General features: G+C 39.8%; 2 protein-coding genes across 6 annotated transcripts in view; one reads left to right on the forward strand and one right to left on the reverse strand.

Annotated features, from left to right (window-relative positions):
- Positions 1 to 6,676, reverse strand: part of adamts10 (ADAM metallopeptidase with thrombospondin type 1 motif, 10) — a 59,904-nt gene extending 53,228 nt beyond the window's left edge. For 2 of the 3 annotated variants that reach the window (XM_067596474.1, XM_067596472.1), the window contains exon 1: positions 6,537 to 6,676. The gene's annotated coding sequence lies outside the window, so the exon portion shown is untranslated. The remainder of the gene's footprint in view (positions 1 to 6,536) is intronic. The other variant, XM_067596473.1, reaches the window with a different exon arrangement.
- Positions 6,677 to 9,359: 2,683 nt separating this feature from the next.
- On the forward strand, positions 9,360 to 22,262 carry zap70 (zeta chain of T cell receptor associated protein kinase 70). 3 transcript variants are annotated; one of them, XM_067596491.1, is made up of 14 exons: positions 14,942 to 15,086; positions 15,173 to 15,267; positions 15,365 to 15,835; positions 17,060 to 17,220; positions 17,324 to 17,462; positions 17,540 to 17,618; positions 17,786 to 17,808; positions 17,891 to 17,930; positions 18,255 to 18,462; positions 18,715 to 18,921; positions 19,890 to 20,082; positions 20,560 to 20,700; positions 20,827 to 20,939; positions 21,087 to 22,262. In XM_067596491.1, exons 3-14 carry the CDS (start codon positions 15,431 to 15,433, stop codon positions 21,208 to 21,210), a joined length of 1,833 nt encoding a protein of 610 aa, XP_067452592.1. In that variant the 5' UTR covers positions 14,942 to 15,086; positions 15,173 to 15,267; positions 15,365 to 15,430; the 3' UTR covers positions 21,211 to 22,262. The 3 variants fall into 3 exon arrangements, with proteins under 3 accessions (XP_067452591.1, XP_067452590.1, XP_067452592.1); XM_067596490.1 differs by lacking the exons at positions 14,942 to 15,086; positions 15,173 to 15,267 and adding an exon at positions 9,360 to 9,466; XM_067596489.1 differs by lacking the exon at positions 15,173 to 15,267 and having other exon boundaries at positions 14,928 to 15,086; positions 21,087 to 22,261.
- Positions 22,263 to 22,271: the final 9 nt, after the last annotated feature.

Genomic DNA, 22,271 nt, shown 5'->3' on the forward strand with positions numbered 1-22,271 from the left:
TAAGCTGCCTGCCCACCGGAAAGAGTTCAAACACAAAGGAAGCCATTGATCTTGTAAAAAGCTGTGCTTAATGCCCAAACAGGGCTTGAAGTGGGTATTATGTCAGAGGCTCTGGGGGTAAAATGAGCCAATTTGAGAGGAGCAGCAGGTTGCCATCACCGCTACGCTGGCTGACTGTGGCGGTTGGTTGTATGGCTGAGTGACTTGCTGGCTGGCTGCCTGACTGTACAGCTTACTAATTGGCCGGCGCCCTGGCTAGCAGACTGATGGTATGAGTGTCCAGTCCCGGCGTTATGGGCGGGCCAGATTTTTTTTCTCCAGGATGGCGAAGTCATGACCCGCCCTACTCTGCCTCTGACTGGCTAGTGCTCGTTGCCTTTGTTGGTTGGGTTGGTTAGGTTTAGGCACGAGGAGTGAGATTGGTTAAGGTTAGGGTAAGAATATCAGGGTAAGCCAATCAGAGGCAGAGTTAGGAATTTAGGCCTCCCAGGAGAAATCAGCATTAACGCCGTTTTAATGCGCAGGCTTACCGGGGTCTCAAGCCCCGGGCTCAACGACGTGAATGGGCCCGTGAGGCTCGGGGAAAAACTAAAATGAAATTCACAGTGTGTCTAGTATCTCTGCTGCTCCTAAGCAGAAACCACAGGTTAGATGTTTGTTATGTTGTCAGCAACAGTTGTTGCCTTTACACTTTTAGTTTCACTCTTTTTTATCTTTCGGTCTTCTCCCTCTGTTTCTAAGAAGTTTGATTAATGCTCTGAACTTCAGTTGGTGGCAGTTACTAACCGTCATTCTGAGCTTTTGTCAGCGTGTGACACTAGAAGTTGAAACGGCTAGCTGAGGTTAGCATGCCGGCCAGTGTTTCACTTTAAACAGTGCAGGAAAATGTGTCGTGGTTGTCGTGGTTGTTGTGGTGACAGCAGCTGTGACATAAACAGAACATGTAGGTGTCCTCCTAAACGTCTTGAATTATCGTATGTTCAACACAGTATATATCTGTCTGGCACTTTTTGTATTACATTATGTAAATTAAATGGTGTTGCCAACAAGAAGCATTCACATTTCCTCACTTATTTTTCTGATATTAATATTTTTAAATGTCTTGCTTGAAATGAGACGCTGAATCTTGTTGGCTGTGTGACCACAGTTTACTCAATATTTAGTCACAAACCCCTATTTTAGTGTGTGCACAATGACAAAGCAGGTTAATTGGTTGATTATGGGCCACTTTCCTATTGAAGATAACCCACCCATAAAAACCAAACGCCGGCCAGTTATGTTCATCTGGCGCCAGGGCTGTGAGTGTCCATATGAAGCTTGTTTACATGTGAGACAAAGTGTAGAGTACTGACATAATAATGATAATGATAACTGTATTTATAAAGCACCTTTCAAAAACAAAGTGCTTTACAGTAAAACAAGGAGTACAAAAGTAAACAAAATCATAAAACATAAAAACATTAAAAAAAAGAAATGTGATAAAATTATAGTTAAAAATTATATTATAACAAATTACCATCAGTTAGGAGTAGAGCTGCAATGATTAATCGATTAATTGCCAACTATTAAACTATTTTCATAGTCAATTAATCGTTTGGAGTCAATTTTTAAGAAAAAGTCTTCTCAAATGTGAATATTTTCTGGTTTCTTTGATAGTAAATTGAGTATCTTTGAGTTGTGGACTGCTAGTCGGGACAAAAGCAGCCTTAGTTGGGGGATTTAAATAAAACATACTGACTTTGCCTGACTCATTTCAGTTGAATATCCCAGTTGAATGAAACCGTGCTGCAGCATTTAAGTCAAGTGAGCATTGAAAGACAGCTCAGCATCAAAAATGACACCTCGATTACTGACTTGGTCAGATAATGAAACCAGACTAGAATTGAGAGTGTAAGAGGTATGATGATCTCTGATTTGGAGTCATTTAATTGCAGGAAATATTTGGACATCCAGGTCTTAATTTCAGCAAGACACCACATAAGGGACACATCAAGGGTTTATTGGGACATACAGTTGCGTATCATCCACATAGCGCTGCACAGTGCCGGTGAAATTGAGTAAAGTTTCTCAATCAGCGCCCGGAGGATGATTGGAGAAAAACTTTATTTTCCACACTACTAATTAGACTGTCCTGTGCTATAAATAAAGCACAAGTTCCTTTTTAATGGAGCGCTATTCCGTTTGAATTCATTTTAACTTCGAGAGCAACACAGAGCGAGTCTGCTTTATAATAACAATGGAAAATGAGTTCCTCAGATCCACAGTACCCATTACAAAAACAGACCAGAGCCAGGATCGGGAGTCACATTTTCATGGGTGCCCTTCTCTTTGACTCGCTTCTTAGTTTCCTGGCTTTGGATTGCAGTGTCAGCTAAAACTCAACCCTCGCTATACTTCTCGCTCTCAGTAAAGTCTGCCCACCCAGTTCCCTCTCTCCCCTCCATCCCTCCCTCAGAGCCGTCTGGGGAGAGAAGAGCGAGCGGAGACGCCACACTGGCCCAGATGGCTGGCGGCTAACCAACTGCAGCCAAAGGTAATCGGAAGCAGATGGGAAACCTTTCGGTGACGAGAGCAGAGGGAACAAGTTGCCTCCTGAAAAGAGGAAAAAAAAAAAAAAAAAAAAAAAAAAACGAGCGCAAAGCCCGAGGGGAATGAAAGAGAGACAGCAGTGTAAGCTGTTCAAGCCAGCTGGGAGAGCCATTCTTGAGTGTTAATACCCTGAACTGAGTGTGGAGGAATGATTGTGAGTGTGTAGATGTGAAAAGAGCCCTAATGTGCCTCTCATTTCCCTGAGTTTCAAACAGCATTGTGAAGGTACAGTAAAGGGAGAGCTTGCTTTAAAAAACACTGAGGGGTCTTTGTACTGTTGCTGCTTCCTTCATACGTGGAACAACTGAAAGTCTTTCTCTCTTCCCCTCCCTCAGGCTTTCTCCCAGTCATTTCCTGCACAAGCCAAACTCCCCTCCATTTTCATTACTTCTGCTCCCGCTCTCGATTTATTGTGGGGTTATTAAACTTGCAGCTTGATATCAAGTGCATTTCATTACCACTAACTCTCATATTGTTTATTTAAACAGGAGAAAGAGGGAGAGATCGGACCCCCCAATGCTGTCCCTCGGTGCTTTTTAAGTAAAGCTGCTTAAAAAGATTTGTGGAGCCTTCAAAAGATCCCCCCACAACAACACGCATGCACTGCTTTCTTGGTAAATTATTGCTCCATTATAAACTGCACAGAAACACAGCTAAATTAAGAATAAGCCGTCTCGCAGAGGTGATGGTGTCGTACATCTTCCGTGGTCTGTTGTGCAAAACTTTCCCTCTGGGCTGTATCACTTTTGCGAAAATAAAAAACGTATGTTTGTCAGCAGGCCAAGCGAGCACATACGCTGACTCTCCACTCGGTGTTTTGCTTGGATGAGAGCCTCTGACAAGCTACGAATATCGACCATATAGCTGCAATCACGGCCAAGAGAGAGAGAGAGAGAGAGAGTGAGAGAGAGAGAGAGAGAGAGAGAGAGAGAGTGGACCCGAGCTGCAGACAGGCCACACAATTTCCAATGCAATCACAATTTGCAAAAGAGGAAAGAAGGGGAGAAGAAAGGGGTCGTTGTTATAACAAGAGAGAGAAAAGTTGGACCGCTCAGGATAATTAGGTGGGAATTTAAGGGTGGGCCAAATTTGCAATGTAATCAAGCCAGTGGACCCAGAAGCGTTTTGACACGTCATTTTTTCATCCTGTCATCTACTAGTGAACAGTGACTGGTGCTTTTCATATGGTGTAAAGGATGTACAGTGAAAAAAAGACTAACTATGCTGTCCTTGTCTTTAACTGTTGCCAGGGAGAGTGGAGCTATCCGAAAACTAGCACACTAATCAAAGCCATATGACCGGCTCAAAGTAAAGTCTGTGTGGAGCGAACAGATGCTAAGTGTCCCTCAGCTTAGCTTCAAGTCTAGCTCTCCCCCACTCTTTTTCTTTCTCTCTCACTCACTCACACACACACACACACTGTCTCCACTTTGATCAGAGAGTAGCTCATGAATCAGCTTTAGGTTCAGTTTATTATTTCATTAAACTGGCAGTGCGGCTTCTCTTTTCTAATAAGACCATGAGGCTGTGGGATCAAATGGCCCGTAAGACGAATGTCACACATCAGATGCAGTGTTTCAGACTGCTTCAGCAGCAATTATTTCCTCATAACTGCCTTAAAAAAAGATGTCTGGATTCAAACAGATCTCCACATGAAACCCTGAACAGGTGATAGAAATAATACAAAGCACTGGAGGAGGGGGGGGTGGGGTAGGGGTGGTGGGGTGGGGTGGGGGGTATATCTCAGACTAAACTCTCTCTGTCTGGTGTAAAGACAGAGAAAAGAGAGGCAGGCATTCCTTTCTCAATTTCCCCAAATAAACAGCGTGCAGATGAAAAGTGGGAACATAAACAGGCCGGAGAACCTCGGATGTGCTCCCCTCACTCTCAAAATGTGCCTCTCGAGTCTGAAACAATATTTAGTGAGAGAGAGAGCTGACTCGACATGAAGTGAGTCAGCCAGCAGCGTTGGGAGCGGAGCGCGGATGGCACTGGAAGGTTTTCTCCGTTATCAAATTCAATGCTGTGTCGTTTTTTAAAAAAATCTTTGTTAAGGATGCCAACAGTCGAAAACGCTCAGTTTACTACCACAGAAGACAATCCTTACATGTCAGATGCTAGAACCATAAATGTTTGGCATTTTTGCTTGAAATGAAATTATTCAGCTTTTTTTATAATAGCTGTCAATTAATTTACTGTAGATTGACTAATCAATGAATCAACTAATCGTTTAAGTCCTATTCTTCTTTATCTATGAGTCTTTATCTATCAAGCTTACATAGAACTGCAACGATTAGTCAATGAATCAATAAGTCGATCAACAGTATTAACTGGCAACTGTTTTGATAATCAATTAACCGTTTTAGTCATTTTATAATAAAAAAAATGCCAAAGATTTGCTGGTTTCAGCTTCTCATATGTGATGATTTAATGCTTTTCTTTATCAAACATGACGGTAAACTGAAGATGTTTGGATTTTGGACTGTTGATCAGACAAAAAAGACATCTGAAGACATCACCTTTGACTCTGGGAAATTATAATGGCCATGTTTTACTATTTTCTGACATTCTATAGATGTCGAATAACGATTGATCGAAAAAATAATCAGCAGATTAATCGATGATGAAAATAATCGTTAGTTACAGCCCTAAGCTTATAGAGAGTAGTGTAGTTTTTACATAGCATTGATGTAGTGCAAAGGAAGGTTTGTAAATGAGTGTGTGTTGCAGAACAGTCCTGAGTTGATGTGTTGTATCAGGAGAGAAAAGTTGTGCATGTATGTGTGAGTAGTTTGACGGATGGTAAAAATCCAAAAACAAGAGAAACTAATGATATGTCTGCTGGCAACATATTCAAGCTACAAATGTATCTCTGGATAATCAGAGGACAGGATCAAAGAAGACATTAATCATTCTTATAGCGTCTGGCAGCGTCCTATGGCCAAACTAAATAATGAAATAATGCATTTATATGGATTAAAACAAACTTTTGACATAAAGAGTTTGGGGCGCACATCCAAAAAAGAAAAAACCCTTACAGGTGCTGGATCAAAACGCTAACTGAAGGCAAAAATCAGACACACGCTCTGCACGCTTCCAGTGTCTCTTTGCAGAAATACACCAAAACAGAATGACGCTGCACAAAGATGAAGCATGCAAGTGCCATGTGTGAATCAGAAACAAGATTTCATGATAAATAGGCATGCAAAATAGTCACAAACCTGCAGAAACCTATACTTTCTGCAACATCAAACTAATGTGGGACCAGAAATGCATGTATATATATATATATATCCTTAATTTTAGCACATCTGTGAGTCTAAAACGTGAGGATGTTACATATTGTTTTGTTATGTTTGTATGATATCTTCAGCAGCTTGTTACAGATCATTATTTTCCACCAAGGAGAAGCTGCAAGTTGCTCCCCCAACCGGTGAACGACACAATGTCACTCTTCACATGTGTACCTCATGTCTGCTGTCGGCCACATCATCCCTCCACCGGCCTGCACACACACACACACATACACACAGACACAGACACACACACAGACACAGACACAGACACAGACACACACACACACACAGACACACACACACCGACTGCCCTGTCATCAGCCAATGAGGAGATCCCAGCCGCAAGTAAGGGTTCTTAAGGAGAAGAGCTATCCAATGATAGATTTTAAGGGGAATATCATGCAAATGCAATAAGAAAACAATGAATCCATGGAGGAGTGTATCATGACATAAAGGAGCTTTAAAACTGACTAAATAAGTGCGATACACCTCAGTGTGCCGCATATGCATTCAAAGTTTCTGCAGAAATATTTCAGGAGAAATGAGCGCACAGGAGCTGAGAACAGCCTCCTGCCAGCATCATGTCAGGAGTGTTTGCTTCCAGAGTTGTGCATGAAAAAGCAGAGAGTGTGGCCGGGCTGGTTGACCTACCTTCCCGTGTCCCCGGGCAGAAGTTTCCGCTGTGAGTCTGTCCTCTGTCCTCAGCGGCGGAGCGGAGAGGAGGCGGCGCCGGCGGGGAGACTCGACTTCTTCCACTTCCAGCAGCAGAGAGCCGCAGTGTGATGACAAGTTACCCGCAATACAGTCATCAAGCGTCCGGTTGCAGCTTCCAAAATAACAGTCTTGTCAAGTATTTAGGGTATTAAAGGACTGAATTAACAGGTTTATTGTCAAATTGTGAAATGGATGAATTAAGAGCTCCATAGATGTTTAATTTCAAAGCTCCAACCTGTAACAAACATGATTGCAAATGTGTGTTTTTGCATTCACTTTTCACAACTTACAAAAGGTGCATATGTGTATCACTCGTACAGAAACCAAAACACTGACTTTGGAGGAGTGTAAAATAGCCCCCTGAAATATCAGCCCTTCATATGGCCTACTGTGGCTTTTATGTTTTGTTTTGTTTGTTTTAATATATGAATGAAAATCCACATGGTAGGGATGCTCTGTGCAGCTGAATGACATTTATAGCAGTACAAGACAAATTCATTTTCTTTTATCTTTGCACATGCTGTAGCTCTTTAGCAGTCAAAGGTTTCTATCAGATGGATTATCATGTATAAATATTTCCTTTTGCATGTCTTCAACACTGATCACCATTTATGACAATAAAGATCTTTTATAAATGAAGTGAATCTGGTGGACTCCAAGTTTTAAATGAGGTTTGTTTATATTTCTTCATTCATAGACTAAAGGGTAAATGAAAGGAGGTAAAAAGTCAACACAGGTATGTCTGACTAAATCAGAAAATGTAAAAATAAAAAGAAATTAGTCATGGGAAGTGTTTGTCATGATCAAATTAAAGTATTGAATCATTATTGAGAACAAAATGATGAGCAAATAGATCCATGAATCCAGTTAATTTTCTCCTTATTGGCAGAAAAAAATGGAACAAAATGATGACAATAACTAAGTCACAGCTCCTCTATTGTACCAGACAACACAGATGACCCTTTTTTCCGTGAATGTTCAGAGCTAAAGAAAGGCAGAGACACATATAGGCCTTCAATTCAAGTGCAAATTCAATTAATCAATTGTCTAAAAAACCGGCATGAACAATTTTCCTCACACTGTGGTTCATAACGTTTCTATCTGATCTCTAAATAATCTGTTTATAAAAGTGATACCTGAATTTGTGACCAGCTGAAATGTCAGTGAAGCTGTTAAAAATGTCTGAAATGTTAAATAAAGTTTATGGTTTTATTTTGAATGCAGAGGTCTTCCTCTCCGGGTTTGTTTTGTCTGATTTTGTCTGACTTGATTCAGTGGGATGCTGCTGATTGGCTGCCTGATCTGCGACTCCGAGGAAGCAGCTGCAACCGGCAGGGTGGTGTGTGTTTGGGTCTGTGTGTGTGTGGGTAGTGGGGGTCGGGAGGGGGGGAGGGGGCACTGTGGTTATTACACAGGTGTTTCAGTATAGATGTGTGTACGTGTCATATATTAGTTATTCTGTAATAAAAGAGTGTTACACATAGAACTGAGGACAGAAAAAGGTATTTTAATGTCAATACAAGTAAATAAGTTATAAAAGTACCATTTATTTATATAATGTCATATCTGAACATAATCTAGTGGTAAAGTTAAATAACCTGCTGCATTTTAAAGAAAAAGTTTAACATTTTGGAAATATGCTAATTCGCTTTATTTAAAGGTCCCCTGGAAATATGTATTAAAGGACCAGTGTTTCGGATTTAGTACTAAAAATTCAGTCATTTTACTGCAGGAATTTGCTCTGAACTATTTCTTGGCTGAGACCAGTAAAATTATGGTCGCCTGGCAACTGCTCAGAGCTGAAATGTTGTTTATACACTTATATATACATATAATGTGCTATTAGTGATTTACTCTTATTGCACCATTGGACAGAGCCAGGCTAGCTTTTTCCACCTGTTTCTAGTCTTTATGCTAAGCTAAGCTAACTAACTTCAGGTTCATTTGATTGATTGTGTTGATTCATTTAAAAAGCAACTAAAAACACACCTGTTTAGAAAGGTGTTTGGGTAACCTGTAAGCAACAAGTCAGTATTTTATGTTTTTATTGTGTATTTTTTACTGCAGATTGTGTTTTGTGTGTGTGTGTGTGTGTGTGTGTGTGTGTGTGTGTGTGTGTGTTATGATTTCTTTCTTTTTGTATGTTGCATCATGCTCATGGAAAGCACTTTGTGACTAATGTCTATGAAAAGTGCTATATAAATAAATTTTACTTACTTTTTACTTACTTACTATTTAAAGCAAGTGTGACATTTTGAGAAAAGTTAGCGTAAAGTTAGATGAGTAGATTGTTACAGCCAGAAAACAATTAGCTTAGCACAAATGGAAACAGAGGGAACCTCTTAAACTTAACACGATATATGTTATTTGTTTATTCCGTACAAAAGCAAAAGTGTAAAAAAGACACGTTGTGGTTTTACTCATAACGTGTTATTAGTGATTTATTGTTTCAGAGCCAGGCTAGGTGTTTCCCCCTGTTTCCAGTCTTTGTGCTAAACTAAGCTAACCGGCTGCCGGCTGTAGCTTCATATTAGTCGGGCCTGTTTTTTGGGACGCTCTTTTCTAAACTTTGTAAAGAATAAAACAAGTTTAAAGAGTTCAAAGGAGAACTCGGTGAGTGACGGTTGAGCTCATGTATCACCCTGATTGAAGTTGTATTAGGGTTTTCATCAAATGAATCAGAATTGTAAGAACACAACAACATATTTCATTCAAGCTGGATTCATATGTGTATGTGCCAATATGTGTGTGTCTGTGTGTGTGTGTCACTGTCTCTAACCCCCAGTTCCTCACAGCACCTTCCACTGCTGCCAGATCAACAGATACATCTTTGTCTCTGAAGCGACAACATCGTGAAGCAGTGAAACGTAAGTAGATTTTGTAGTTGATTTAACAGCAGAAGTTCTTTGTTTTGGCAGATTACACTTATTTCTTCTGAATAAAAACAAAAAAATATGATACCGTGGGTAAAAATGTGATGAAATAAAGGCTAAAGGCCTGAGGAAAAGTAGTGAAGCTAATACAATAGTTTGACAAAAAGGTTCTCATCCCTTAAAAAGAGGTTTAACCAGTTAATCATCTATTTTCTTCTCCTAAATACCTCATGATTGATACTATATGTAATTCCGTTTACAGTTGTATTGGCCATAAAAATACTCAAAGTGTGTTTTTACAGTAACTCGTTGCTCTGTAGAGTTTTTAATTGAATCTAAACGGAGTCTGTAAATGTACAGTAATCTTTGATATTTAAATTCTTACTGATTTCATAAAAAAAATCTCTTTTTAAATTGTCTTTTTTTTTTTTTTTTGTAACTTCCACAGCTGTGCCTGAGCAGTAAAAACAGAATAAAAGAGTGTGTGCACCACAGTCAAAGTCAGGGCTGAGACGTTGTTGCTCTGGCTTACAAAAGTAGAGATTACATGTGCAAAATATAAATAGCTGCTTTCATTGTGCCTTGGAATAGAAAACCAAAAATGGGTAGGTTTTAACACACCCAAGAGTATCTTGTGTGTTTTTTATCGCTTGTAACTTTTCTTGAAAATTACTGGATGTATTTTTGGAGTGAGGCATATCTGCAAAATGTTCCATCCACAGCCGGACGATATTGGCCTGGACAGCAGAGAGAGGAGTTCGTGGACACCGCTGAGTGTTTGACAGACAATTTGAACATTACATTAAGTTTCAGACTGAGCCACACTTCACACACAAAAAAGCGCCATCATGATTAACACTCACACTATGTTTTTTCGTTTCCTGAACAGAAATGAAATGATTGTTGAGACTGTGTTGTTCTAGGTCTTCCAAAAACAGTATAGTCATTAAAATGCAAATGAAATTGGCATTTAATGTCATTGTTTTTTAGTGCAGATCTACACCTACAAGCTATTCTAATCTGGGGAAAAAGAAAACATGAATCATCACAGAGAAACACAACGTATTAATTAAAATATCATTTTTTCCATTGATGCAGGAAATTATGCTCCATTTTGGGACATTTGTGACCCTGTTTTGGCCTGAAGTCCTCCTACATCTTTAATTAAATCATCATATTAAGACCAGTTTGGGGAAAAATCAACTCATGTGTACATTATCTGTTGGTGGATGACTACGCAATCCTAAATGTTGATGTACGTATTGAAGAATGCTTAGAGTTACATTACCCACGCTAACTTACTGATAGCACAAACAAAATAATCGTGACCTAAAATAACTCTTAACAGCTAAATAGTTACCGCTGGAATGTCCTTGACTTGAATCATGTAATCTACAGAAAACACAGCTCGTATTAGTTAAAGAAGCAAATAAGTGACCTCACTGTGATACTCACAGGAGAGTAAAGGAGCTAAATGTCAGTGAATGAATTAGGCGCTGAGTCTAAACCCATTGCTTGCTGTGTTTTTACTCTTTCAATGTAAATCATTCAAGCAGACATATTGTAGACAGGTCACTTATTTACACAATATCAACTTGATCCTGGCAGTCTGACACTGATATTAGTGAGAATGATGAAACATGAAAGTATCATGTTATAGTGAAGAGCAGTGGTGGAAAGTAAAAGTATTGTACCTACAATTTTGAGGTATAAATATACTTCATACTTCTACTTGACTACATTTCAGGGGCAAATAGTGTACGTTTTAACTCATTCACTGCATTTATTTAACAGCTATTTGCTGTTGACACATTGACAGAACATGAGGCGATTAAAATTAGTGTCACGACAAACTACAACATTTAAGGATAAACCTCATGATATTCTATATTTTCTTATCCCAGAAAAGAAAGAAAGAGCTGATCCTACTAACAAGTATCATCTGTGCAGCTAAAGCCTGATATAACTTATTTCTCTGTTACATAAACCTCCATTTGAGTTGATTCCATATAAACTTTTCTGCTGCTGTACAGTAAATACTCATCACAGCACTAAATGTGTGTTAATCCGCAGCTGAAAATAGTCCCTATTAAATACACTGTTTATTCCTATTTGAGTAACTTTTACAAAAAGCTGCAATGCCCAGCTGTTTTAGGAAATGATTTAGGCCTAGAAAAAGAAAGCATACGGTGTGCTGGTGTCACCTTTTAAAGATTTGTATCTTCAGCAGGAACTAATAAGCTCAGGGCTGAATGAGACAGAAAGTGTAGGTGTAGTAGGAAGTATTACAGTACTACGAGATACAGTAACAGGTTGTCTTTTCAGATAGCAAAACGAAAAAATTTAGCCAGTCTTCTCCTTGTGAAAAGACCAAAAAACCCTGCTCGCTGTCGATCACTTGTACATACTTATTAACATCAGACCTTCATTTGGAAATTTGTTCTTGAACATGAACATGTTAAATAAAGTGAGTGCAAGTGATCAACAGTGCGCGGGAATATTTGGTTCTTTAACAGTCACAGTTTACGGTCTGACGCACCTGCCCACATGATTTTCTGGGGTGCAAGAACTTTGTGCGTCACCCGCCAGTCTTGTCCTTTAAAGTACTGCTTATATGTTTGTGCGTCAATAATCATGATCTACTTTTAGTTTTTTTGCCTGATGTCAGACAGAATCGTCAACTCGACTTGGTAGAGTGGACGGATTCAACGGTCTGGTATTCCTCCGTTCACCGCAGTTTTAGCCAAGCTTAATCACAAACTATTTTCTTGGTAAGGAAATCTGTATCCCTGAGCTTGAGCTTGTGTTGTCATTTGAAGAGAGTTTATTGTCCGTAGAAGTGAAAAGAGAGATTGTATTTATCTGTTGTGTTTGGCTCCTCGAGCTGGATCGATAGTTTCAACCTCTCCATCACTGACATTAAGATTGATCCCCTGAGACAGTGACTTCTCTCCAGGATAGAAATCTTCAACGAGACGATAAACACGATCAGGTTTTTGCTTTGTATTTAATTACATTTACTTTGTGCCTGAGGGGGCTGAGAGGATCAATACCACGCCAGAAAAAATTCACCTTCTTTTCACTTTTGAAAACAAACACTTCAGTCTGTAGATGTTAGCATGTGTCACTTATGTACTCCTCCACTTGTCGAGTCATAGGTCATTTTCCACCGCTCACTGGGTCACTGTGTGCTTACTCTGCAACACTTTATTTACAAGACTGTTTTTTTTATGCACAATGAAGGGTTTATATGCTCCAAGCAGCCAGTTTGTGTCTTTTAAATGATCTTTTGAAGAAAACAGTCACTGGCTCGGTATGAAAGATACCACGCAACTGTGTGGGTTCGATGCTGGCTCAGGAACTGTGTCATGTGTCACCTCATCTCTCTGCACTCTTTGCTTTTTGCGGCCCATGATATACAATTAAAGTAGAACAGTCATAAAACTCCTATTTTCAAAAGAACGTGAACTGAGCCGAGCCTTGGCTGCTGCTGTTGGAAGTTTTAATGTCTTGTTGGAAAACCGTCAACATTTTGGTTAGTTTGGCCACATATTATAGCAGCGTAGCTAATATCCGTGTCATGGTGTGTTAGGGGGGATTGTTAGTTTGTAATTAAATTCACTTCCTCTTTCGGTTTAAGTCTGCTCAAGTAATATCAGAGGACCTGTTGATGAATTACTGGGAACCTAAATAGAAGAAAAAACATAGAAAAAAAACTATTGTTTTCATTATTGATTAATCTCCAGATATTTTTTTCAATCATTCCATTAATTGTTTGGTCTATAAAATGACAATATGAATAATGAAAAGTTTTAAAAGGTCAACCACAGTTACCCAGAGCTCAAACTGATGTCTTCAGATTGCTTGTTTTGTCTGACTAACAGTCTAAAACTGAAAATTTTCACTTTACAATCACATAAAACAGAGAAAAGAGCAAATCCCCACACACTATAAATGACTTCACACACTTAAACATGTTTTCTACTTGATAGATCTGAGAGCAGTCTACTTTAAGACTAGTTTTGGCTCAGCTAAGTGATTATGTGATAGATTATGTGTTATTTTATTGCAACACAAACACGTTTTACTCAAATAGATTCGTTAAGTTTTGGATGGCAGTGTCTGTCAGTTGTGTCGCCATTTTGTTACAGACTGACTTTTGCTCTATTACATGATGGTTGACTTCAAACCATACAACACTACAAAAGTGTCAATGATAGCACATTAAAGTTCGAGACTTATTTCCATTGCGGTCTTTGATGTAAAGTTGCAGCAAGTGATAGGGCGACAAACCAAGACCGTTAATAACCATAAAATCATCACCAGTCTGAGTCAAACATCCAAAAATTGAAATTAAAACAGTCACATACAAATTTTAACTAGGATGGTAAGATTATACTTCCAAGTTTTCCATAAGCTATGATTTGACTTTAACATATTGTGCTGACAAGAATCCAAGCAGAAGGCCAAATCATGCAAACAGGTCTACTGTGTCTTGTGATACAGAATCACATCTTGTTTCTGATATAGTGGGGTATCAGTTTGTCCAGACGGCGGGGTCTGGAGGTCTTTGTTGTGGTGAAAAAGGGGGTCAAGCCACAGTGGAGTCTTATGTCTTGTGGGAACTTTGCATTTCTGCTATGTTGTCCACCGTGGATGTGGGGAGCAACGTAGCTCTGTAGCCAGGAAGCTGCGGTTTTCACGCTTTTGTCTATGATTTTACATAATGTTCAAACATGAAGTGAGAGATTAAAAACCTATATGACACCATCATAAGCATGATCTAAATGTCGAATGGTTCAGGTTTCAAAAACATGTAGATCTGTGTGCGCTTTTCAGCGGAGATTGTAAAAACAAACAAGACCACAAAGTCAAAATCAGCAAAACTGACTGATAAGTTTCCAGAACGCTGTCGCAGACATGGTTTCAGCTTTCATTTAGCTGGTTGCTGCTATCCAATATATAATATCTTCAGATGCCTATAACCTTTTCGTTTTTGATGTGATTATTTTACAGTCTCAACCCTTATTGTCAGTGCTTATCAGAACAATAACTTTCCATGAGCTGAAGTATTCTGATCATTGTCAATGTCTGTTTTAATCTCAAAACAGGCATTTTCCGCCTGCTATCACTTAACCGACAAAAAACGGTTGAGTGATAGCATGATTCTGATCTTATCTTTATAGCTTCACTTCTGCTGAAAGCTTATGTCAGATTTCTAACTGACACATCTCATTGTGCATGAGGTGTTAACAGTGTAGCAGGACACATTCTCCCCAAATTGTTATGAAAGGAAAACTTGCAAACTTGAGTTTCTGAAGCAGAGGGAAAAATCTAGAACCAAAAAAGCACCTGTTTAACAAAAGAGTGAGATGCTGGAGAAAGGAGGCTGTGAGGGCGGACTGCAACTTCCTGTTGTGGCTTTTGTCACCAGTTTTTTAATCTGCAAGCTTCATGCAGTCTCAAAGTGTAGGTGCCTCTTGCTAACTTTGTCATCCAGACACATGGCACCTCACATTTTGTCTCTGCATAGCTGACAGTCCCTGGAAAAACATTGTTGTGTAAATTGTGTCCTGGTGTAACGTAGTTGGGAGAAGAAGAAGAAGAGGAGGAGGTGAGGTTCTCTGGATGATGTGTGTTTTTGCTTTTTGGAAAAGATTTGTAGTGTTGAATATTGTGTTTTCCATTTTCAATCCGCAGCTGCTTTGTAATTTGGTTGATGACATTTTAGACTTGATTCAGCAGACTGAGGAGAGTGACAGATACAGAAAAGCTGAAGGGCTGAAAGGTCAGAGGTCACTGAACAGAATGTTTCTTATAACTTTCGTCCTTCTTTAAATGCCAGAATTGCTCAAATGCTGATAATTTCTCTCTTTCCATGTCTGTCTCTAGTTTCTCTTCACCACCTACATCTACGACTCCAAGCCAAAGTCCGTCTCGTCTCTCCCAGGTCTCACCATGTCCATCGACCCGGCGGCTGAGCTGCCTTTCTTCTACGGCAGCATCAGTCGCATGGACGCTGAGCAGCATTTGAAGCTGGCCGGGATGGCCGACGGCCTCTTCTTGCTGCGGCAGTGTCTCCGCAGTCTGGGAGGCTACGTCCTCTCTGTTGTGTGGAACCTGGAGTTTCACCATTACCCCATAGAGAAACAACTTAATGGGACTTACTGCATCACAGGAGGCAAGCCCCACTGTGGGCCTGCAGAGCTCTGCGAGTTTTACAGCAAGGACCCGGACGGGTTGGTGTGTCCCCTAAAGAAACCCTGTCTGCGCTCCCCGGATACACAGATACGGCCTGGTGTGTTTGACAACCTGAGAGAAAACATGCTTAGGGAGTACGTGAAGCAGACCTGGAACCTGGAGGTGAGGCGCTGCTGAGAGAGCGACTGTCAAAAAATTATCAATATTTTTAGTTACAGTCTCTAATATGGCTGTAAGGGTGGTTACAGTATGTTGTATCATCATCAAACAAGTAAATACATGAGATGGATTTTAACAGTTAAAGTGCTGATTCACTCAAATTACAGAAAACACTCTCTCACTTACCTCTAGTGGTATCTAGTCATGCAAATACTTTCATTTAATGTGTCCAGACTTTGAGAATTTAGTCTCTGAGAATGGAGATAAAAATGACATTTGAAAAATACATCTGCAACATTTCTTTCTATCAGTGTCTCCTCGTTACTCTGGATGATCCACAGAACACATTATCAGCAGTTTTCTTACAGACTATTTCTTCGGTAGAGAGTAGTTCCAGAGATAAGTTTCACAGCGAGGTGAAAATATGTAATTGTAATTTCGGTGGACCAACCGTTTCTTTGACTGAAGAAACAGAATAAACTGAAATAAAAATAGGCAAAAAATGTTTGTAATCATATGACAGCAGCTGAAATACCAGTTTCACACATTAAAGAAAAAAGACCCAATGTTTTACCGAAATCTGGACAAAACACGCCATCATAAACCCATCTGAGTCAATGTAGTCTCACTTGAACTATCTGAAATATCCCAAAGACACACACAAATAATCCGAATCTCCAGGTGATTTTGTAAATTATACCTTTGCATTTATTTTTTTGTGTCTTACGGGTGACCAAAAGAACCAAACAAACTGATGATTTACCCAGTTTGAAGTCTGGTCTTCTGAAGCGCCACTACAGACTGTCTCCCGCTGCAGCCACACACTGAGACCAGTAGACTTTTATCACTGGTGGTCTCCAAATAAACAGCCAAACTAGCTCCAGGTGTATGAGGACTTGCCCTGTAGCTCCCAGCAGGCACCAAAAGGAGCCAAAAGGATTGTAGACGTGTCTGTCTGCCATAACACCTCTTACCACCCTGAACCACATTTGACACCCTACGTGAGCAAACAAACTCTGAAAAATGAGCCATGATTGCAAACTGTGATGTTTTACTTTTGCAGATTACCACATTACAGTAAACTGATGCAAGACGCCAAGTGTCCAATGGCTGAAAAGTTAAATTTATTTTCTTAGAACAGGGTTATAAATTTGGACTGTACATAGGAGATTAAATGTGTGCATTGTCTGTTGATTTATCTGTTTCCTTGTTGGTTTCCCTGCTCAGGGTGAAGCCATGGAGCAGGCCATCATCAGTCAAGCTCCTCAGCTGGAGAAGCTTATCGCCACCACAGCTCATGAGAAGATGTCTTGGTATCACGGTAAAATCAGCCGACATGAGGGCGAGAGGCGACTTTACTCTGGAGCACAACCAGACGGCAAGTTTCTGTAAGTAGCTCATAGTGACATTGTCTTGCCTGTAGCTTCTTCCAGTCAACCTCTGACGGTTAAAGGTGCGGTTTTTAAACAACACTGCTTTTCATTTTTTAAGGGTGAGAGACAGAGAGGAGCCTGGCAGTTTTGCTCTCTCCATGATGTATGGAAAAACAGTTTACCACTATCAAATCCTCCAAGACAAATCAGGAAAATACTCTATGCCAGAAGGAACAAAGTTTGACACTATCTGGCAGGTAGGTTATCTGTCACTTCTGCTGCAGCTCATGGCCTTTTTCTGAATTTCAATTGAACTTTCTTTCAATCTCATCAGCTGGTTGAGTACCTGAAGATGAAAGCTGATGGCCTGGTGACTGTTCTTGGGGAGGCCTGTATCAACAGCAAAGCTGCAAGTACTGAACATCTTTTTTTATTTCCTTTTTTCAGTCATATCATATTATATCATCATGACACTGCTGCACAAAGTTTCCTATTCATGTTTATATGTAACATGCAGTCCTACTTACTTTAACTTTGCTTTATTATATTTACTAATCAAATCTGTATTATAACCTTTCAGAGACACCAAGTCTTCCTGCAACAGTGAGTATTGACCATATCCTGCAATATTCAAGTCAGCATATTTTTTCATCCTCTGTGATTCACTATAATGTAACTTTTGCAGAGGCGAGTCGGCGCAAATGGATACACACCGCCACCTCGAGGTCAGTTGCCTACAGTACAACACTTCACATTTACTGCAACACCATTTCACACACAGTAGTAGCTGCTCTGTTAAATGTGCTGGCAGCAAAATAGGTTTGAAGTGATAATAAATAAATTTTGCTTTCAAGAATATTGCTGTGAATAAAGCAAAACAAACTCAGTTTAATAATTAAAAACTTAATAAATGAGAGATTATGAATGAACCTGAAAGGATCGTCTTAAAAGATCCAACAGAAAATATTACCAGCTGTTGTGATGTAAAATCCTGTCAACACATACAGGATTGCACATTTACCCCATATGGTTTGACCTTTACTGTTTAGCTGTTCCGTCGACAGTCCCAAGTCCAGTTACCACAGTGCCTGCAGATCGTGATGTTCTGCCAATGGACTGCGATGGGTTCAACCCTTATCACAACCCCAATGAAGTGAGGAAGTTTAACATCCAGAGGGACCAGTTGCTGATGGACGAGGTGGAGCTCGGCTCTGGGAACTTTGGCTGCGTCAAGAAGGGAGTCTTCAAGACTGACTCGTGAGGACTGAAATATGATAGAACAAAAGTGTTTGCTGAGATGGAACCTTTAACATTTACTATAATCCTCTGACACCAGTGGCATTATCTCAGACAGGACATAAACTTCTTTATATGTACAGCATGTGCATCATGTTACACTTTTACTGAACCCAGTGCCCTACCAGATTGCAGATGGGATTGCAAGTGCTCATATACCATCTTTAAATGTCAGACGTTCATTCCAAACTCTATATGTTTGTTTTCCCTCAGGGGCCAGATAGACGTAGCCATCAAAGTGCTGAAGAGTGACAATGAGAAGCTGGTGAAGGAGGAGATGATGAGGGAGGCAGAGATCATGCACCAGCTGAGCAATCCCTTCATCGTCCGCATGCTGGGGCTGTGCAATGCAGAGAATCTGATGCTGGTCATGGAGATGGCCTCCGCGGGACCTCTCAACAAATTCCTGTCCTCCCATAAGTACGTTCCAGTTTACAACAAAAAAATCTGAAACATTATAAGAGGAGAGATTTGTGAAAGGGAATCCAACATGTAGAAGGAAGGATTAATACAATTCTGAATATTATTACTGTTATAAATATTAATGTACTTAATACTAATGATCTGATGAACTTTACACATTACTTTTATCAGCACACTTCATCATTCACTCATGTTATTTTCCTTTCTTTCTCTCTTGTTACCTGATCCAATCTTTGAAACCACCCGACAAACCAAACATGATGAGCTTATACTGCCTCTACTTTGAAGACACACTGGAAATCATGAATATATAAAACACAGGGGTAACCGCACTATATATAGGCAAACATATATCATATTATACTATAATAATAATATTCATAATATTTCAACGTGGGTTGATGAATGCTTATCATTTAGAGCTCATTTTTTCCAGTTAATGTAGATTTTGGTACAGTTGCTCCTCTCACTTTTTATCATACTTAATAATTCAGGTCAAGTCGGTTTTTATTCATAAAGTACAAAATCACAAATTTATCCCAGATGGCTTAACAGTCTGTACAACCTAAGACACTGGTTCCCAACCTTTTTTGCTTGAAACCCCCTAAACTGTAGCAGTGTTGTGCTTATGAGCCTTCATCACAGGTAATAGCTTTAGTGTAGTGAAAGATTGATTTTCATTTGAAGGATTTTGGGACGTTTATATTGGTAAAAGTATCAAATATTTCACAAGAAAAAATCTGAAAAAATAAACAAAAATCTGTGTAGCAATCTTATATATTTAACCATCTTACAATGAGGAGAATCTGAGTTCCTAATTTCCCCCCACGGATCAATAAAATGTTATCATATCACGTTGGGAACCAGTAACCTTCAAACACGCTTTATCCTTAGACACATGATTTAAATGAGGAAAACTAATTTTCTTCCGACTTTTCTCATGATCATTATCATTGTTCCCGCAGGGATACTGTAACTGTGGTGAACATTGTCAACCTGATGCACCAGGTGTCGATGGGAATGAAGTATCTGGAAGAGAAGAACTTTGTGCACAGAGACTTAGCGGCTCGCAACGTCCTGCTGGTCAACCAACAGTTCGCCAAAATCAGTGACTTTGGGCTCTCCAAGGCTCTGGGAGCAGATGACAAGTACTACAAGGTACAATTGTTGCACTGCAAAACAAGGTGACAAAAATGCAGAATCACTGAAGGGTTGTGGGTGGGTGGGTGGGGCACGGCAGCTATCAGCGTTGCAGCTAACACAAATAGATAGTGTATCTGAAATTGATTGCTTTTCTGAGAATTACTGACCTCTTGCACAAATACTGACTCCCTATCATCTCTAAAGTATTACCTGCTCTGTGCAAACTAGAGTAAACACTCCATTGATTCCTTTTTTTCTGGTTTACTGACCCATATCTGGAAGGAATGAAGGTATCAGAGGACACTTAGAGTTGCTAGATATAAGTCAACAATACTTTTTTGTTTGAGAAATATTTGCTCTACACAGCACCCTCTAAATCATCCTCTTTCTACTTTAAACACAGTATGTTGACCAGTATATCAATATTAATGTTGGCTGCTTTTGTTGAGTCATTAATGTGCTACTTGTCGTCGTGCATGTTGTGTTGTACAGGCTCGTACTACAGGTAAATGGCCACTGAAGTGGTACGCTCCAGAATGTATAAACTTCCACAAATTCTCCAGTAAAAGTGATGTCTGGAGTTTTGGTGTCACCATGTGGGAGGCCTTTTCCTACGGAGGGAAACCTTACAAGGTACTGAGTGTTTCTGCAGAACTCAACTGTCAAATCCATCAGTCGACGACAAAACAAATGGGCTAGATCACAGAATTCATGCAGGATTCAGGTCTCTGATCGTCTTTTCTGTCCCAACTTTGCCAGAAAATGAAAGGACCAGAGGTGATTCGCTTCATTGAAGGTGGGAGTCGCATGGACTGTCCACCAGCATGTCCAGAACGAATGTACGCAGTGATGAATGAATGCTGGACTTACAAGTAAGAAAATGACTGTCTGAATCACTTTAAGCATATGTTTGAGAGTCTGTCGGCTTCAGACAGCACTGTGATGCTCTTTATCTCTTGTGACTTTACTTCTATCAATCACAACCCTTGTGGGCCCTTCTCTCTCTCCTCTCTCATCAGACATGAGGACCGTCCTGACTTCAAGAAGGTTGAGGAGTCCATGAGGTCTTACCATTACTCCATATCGAACAAGGCCAAGGTTGAGGGAGCTGAGGCTGCTGCTGCTGCTGAGCCTACCAAGTAGACAGAAACAAGGCGCATTCTGTCCCACGGCTGCACAAAGCATCCATTCAACTGGCCATTAAACAACCAAAACAAAGAGCTTTTTATGAACGGTTCACACTGACCAGCTTCAACTACAGTACCAATACAGCAAAACAGGCCTCAGTGACAATAAATGTGAATTTGTAAATTGGATGTAAATTAGTGTGTCAGCCTTGTAAGGAGGATTTCTGTCTGTCTGTGTGTCATAGTTTGAATGGTAGTGTCTACGTCTTTACATCAATGAACAAACTAATTTTATATCCTGGTATTTTGGAGTTAATTGTTTTTTTTATGCCAAATGAACTAGAAGTAGAAAGAACCACTGTACTCATTCATGTCATTCTTTCAAAATGTCCATAAAGTCAGTTATTTCAAATTGTGTTAGAAATTCTGGAGGATGTCTTGAGTACATTTCTCTTTGCTTCCACAAAAGGTAATCAAACTAAAAAGGAAACCATCTAGCATTTTTATTTACTGATCACACATTAAGTGTTATGAATCCTCAAAAAATAAATAACAAAAATCGTTAGAACTTAAGGTATACTATGCAGGATTTTCCTAAAAAAAATATGTACAGACAAAAATAATCCCTCTCAATCATCACTTTTGAGCCATTAGAAGTGCCTCTGCCTGGATTTTCTTAACATTTTGCTGTGTTCAGGATACTTCTGGGTGTTAACCTGTGTGTAGCCTCCAGCTAATAACAACATGCAGGGTGTGACATAGCGTAGCGACCAGGTTACATTGCTGTGCACATGTTTATTTGTGCTTTAGAACATAAATAACATTTTATTTATCTGATTCATTGCTATGTAATCGCTACCACAGCAAGAGTACCTCTCTTTATTCACTCTCTAGCTCACTCGACCATCGCTGCTCTCTCTCTCAGCTCGCTCTGGTGTCGTTGAACCGGGGAGGAGGGGCCAACTTTGAATGTTGTGTTTACAAACAGCAACTGACAAATCCTGCATAGTATGTCTTTAAGTTCATTAACATACTACATACAGTATATATTTGTTTTTGAGATACCAAAGAATAAAA

Source organism: Thunnus thynnus, chromosome 8 (genome assembly GCF_963924715.1).
Source record: "Thunnus thynnus chromosome 8, fThuThy2.1, whole genome shotgun sequence".
Taxonomy (NCBI): Eukaryota; Metazoa; Chordata; class Actinopteri; order Scombriformes; family Scombridae; genus Thunnus; species Thunnus thynnus.

Excerpts from the sequence above, each read along its gene's own strand:
- zap70 (XM_067596490.1), top strand. The coding sequence starts at position 15,431 with ATGTCCATCGACCCGGCGGCTGAGCTGCCTTTCTTCTACGGCAGCATC. Across the intron at positions 17,221-17,323 it reads CAACCAGACGGCAAGTTTCT|GGTGAGAGACAGAGAGGAGC; the intron begins GTAAGTAGCTCA and ends TCATTTTTTAAG. Across the intron at positions 17,809-17,890 it reads CACCAAGTCTTCCTGCAACA|AGGCGAGTCGGCGCAAATGG; the intron begins GTGAGTATTGAC and ends TAACTTTTGCAG.